General features: G+C 40.3%; 1 protein-coding gene across 1 annotated transcript; it reads right to left on the minus strand.

Moving 5' to 3' along the window:
* Positions 1-137: 137 nt before the first annotated feature.
* On the minus strand, positions 138-2,656 carry LOC116007836 (ATP-dependent RNA helicase DEAH13-like). Its single transcript, XM_031248504.1, has 5 exons — positions 2,500-2,656; positions 2,154-2,384; positions 1,898-2,011; positions 510-1,742; positions 138-344 (listed from the first exon to the last, which is right to left on the minus strand). The coding sequence occupies exons 1-5, from the start codon at positions 2,593-2,595 to the stop codon at positions 138-140; spliced, it is 1,881 nt and encodes a 626-aa protein (XP_031104364.1). The 5' UTR covers positions 2,596-2,656.
* Between the last annotated feature and the right edge of the window lie 449 nt (positions 2,657-3,105).

Raw genomic sequence — 3,105 nt, forward strand, 5'->3', positions numbered from 1 at the left:
TGTCACAGTTCCCAATGAGTCCTCGCCACTCTCGTATGCTCCTTACAGTTATTCAGATGATGCAGAAGGTTAAAGATTATACACGGGCAAATACAGTTTTGGCTTATGCAGTTGCAGCAGCTGCAGCTTTGAGCTTGTCAAATCCTTTTGTTATGGAGTTCGAACAAACACAGTCTGATCCAGATGGCTTGAAGCAAAATGTGAGAGAAGTGATGAGAAGGAATGACCTTCCCAAGAGGCGTCAACCTTCCTTTGACATCAAGTGCTTCAAGAACTTTTAAGCATCGCTCTGCTTCAACTAAGGCAGTTGGCTCAGGAGGTGTTGGGAAAGGGAAATTTGCAACCTGAAATTACATGTAGATGAGAAGGGGTCCATTAGTAATGCACAAGGAAATACAATAAGCACAGCAACTCTTGTTATACCACCCATTTGTTATTTAGATAGGAGGGAAACCTGTGCATATGGTGGTGCCATAATTGTAAGCAAAAAAGTTTAATGCTAAACTTACCTTGCCAATATGCATGGATTTCATAAGGAGCACAACACCATCCACGGGCACTTTCAATATTTCAGCATCTGAGAAGGGAGAGAATATGTCATTAAAGACTGCTGATGAATAAAGGCGATAGCAATGACCAGGTCCAGTTCTTCCTGCTCTCCCTGCACGTTGGGCAGCTGAAGCCTTACTTATCCACTGGACTTCATATGATTCCATCCCATTGGAGGAGTTGTACCTTTTTACTTTTTCTCTACCTGTGTCAACCACATATTTTATACCTGGAATTGTCAAAGAGGTCTCAGCCACATTGGTAGCAACAACAATAAGGCGCTCTCCCTCCTTGACTTCTTCAAATACACGAAGCTGAGCAGATGCAGGAAGCATGGCATAGAGGGGTAGAACACACATAGGACCAGCACGATGAATACTGGGAGCAACCATGCTGTTGCTCAATTGGGAACTAGAGGCATTTGATTCACCCTCAGCAGTGACAGGAGCAACTTCTCTTCCAGTAGACCCAGACGCAAAGGCTTTTTTCCCAGCCAAAGCTTCAAAAGCAGCCTTCAATGAAGTAAGGTTTCCATCTTCTCCCAAGGGAACTGCAAATTTCCCATCAGAGTCCGAGGAATGCTGGTTTAACAGATCCTCCCCATCAAAACTGACTTCCAGATCACTATCATCCTCCGAATCATAGGACATATCTGATTCATCCTCATAGGTATCCCCATGCTCCTCATCATAGGAATTAAAACGATCCGTTATTTCATGACTAGAATTCTCATTTACCTCAAATGCCTCATTTATCTCCTGCATATCTTTTTCTTCGGTGGGTTTTAATGCAGACATTGAAAGTGCCTCATTTTTTTCCTTACAATTTTTCTCAACTATTTCCTTAGAAGCTTTACGTAGCTTCTGGCACAAGAACTCAACCTCCCTCTGTCCAGTTACAAAAACAAGTATGCCACCAGCAGGCAGCCTTTTGTGGATAGACAATACTTTTTTATAAGCTTGGCCAACATAATCTACAATCTCAGTTCTCTTAGAGAAGTGTGTAGTAACTGGGTATTGTCGCGTTGGGACTTCTATTACAGGTGGAGGATCATGAAAAATTCTTCCCCCAGACACAAAGTCCTCAACCCGCAATGTAGCACTCATCAGCACAAGTTTCAGAGGATATATCTTTTCTTTGCAGCTTACTATACCTCCTGACATAACTTTCTTATGCTGCTCTGCATATTCCCTCTGCCATATAGAATCAAACAGGTTAGTTTTGACACCAAAATGAGATAGAATTATACAAGAAACATAATGTAGGGGAGTAAATGAGCTTTCTTTGACAGGTCTCAAATGAAAATGGAAAATAAAATGGAGGGTATAAAATATACAGATCCAGTTACCTGGCGCTCTCTTATTACACGAGAAAGCATTCCAACAAGTATATCTGTGTTCAAGCTCCTCTCATGAGCTTCATCCAAGATTATGACTGAGTAACGTCTTAACAGAAAATCATTCTGCACTAAAATATACATATTAATAGGTGATAGACTGGGCACTGAAGAGGAGTGACTTATAACTGTAAAGCCATTAAGAAAGGAGTAACATTTTTTTCACCTAAATAACCTATACAACTAGCATCCGGTGCTATTATCATACCTGCACTTCTCGAAGCAAAATTCCATCTGTCATGAACTTGATTGAGCAATTATCCCCCACCTTCCTATCATGCCGAACTTGAAAGCCAACCTCTTTTCCTATATGGAAGCCAAGCTCAAATGCCACTCGTTTGGCAGTTGCAAGTACAGCAACACGGCGGGGCTGGGTAACACCAATAATGCCCCCTCTACCATCATCACTTTGGGATCCAAATCCAGCTTCATAAAGAAACTAGGAAAAAAAAAAGAAAAGAAAAAAAAAAAAAGCACAGTTATACGGAAAGGATGTTTTAAAGAAGAAACGAAGAACATGTACTTCATAGAAAAACAACTGAAGCATTGTTCACCTGGGGAACTTGGGTAGTCTTGCCACAACCAGTCTCACCACATATAATTACACAAGTATTCTCATTAATGGCTTCCATTATCTCCTGCTCCATCATGACTATTGGAAGATCCTTCCTTTTGTCCTCAACCTCTGTTGGTCTAGAAACATGCACTACAGTCGGGCAATAAAAGACCTTGGTGGATGACAGTCAGCCAGTTTAGCTTTCTGATTTTCATCAACTCCAACCTGTCCAATTTATTTAAAATAAATTAGCAGATAGATAGAAGGAAAAAAAAAAAAAAAAAAAAAAAAAAAAGTAGGGAATGAAACAATTTCTTTGAGAATATGCATATATAGCCAAAGATGTACCATTATTCTTGTCTTTTCTTCATCATGACAACTTGAGGTGGAAAGTGGATTTTGCATATATTTAGGCATTAATGGCTCATTAGTTTCATCTGTTGCATGCCTAATTGGGGTGAAAGAATCTCCATCAAAAGCGTGAGGTTTATTCTGCCAATGAGAAGTTCCTAAATATGAAGATGTGTCAGACACATCTTTGCTTACTGGAGACTGCAATGGGCAGTCATTGACTACAAAAGTACATTGCATTCCATCAGATTCT

This window comes from Ipomoea triloba, chromosome 16 (assembly GCF_003576645.1).
Source record: "Ipomoea triloba cultivar NCNSP0323 chromosome 16, ASM357664v1".
Taxonomy (NCBI): domain Eukaryota; kingdom Viridiplantae; phylum Streptophyta; class Magnoliopsida; order Solanales; family Convolvulaceae; genus Ipomoea; species Ipomoea triloba.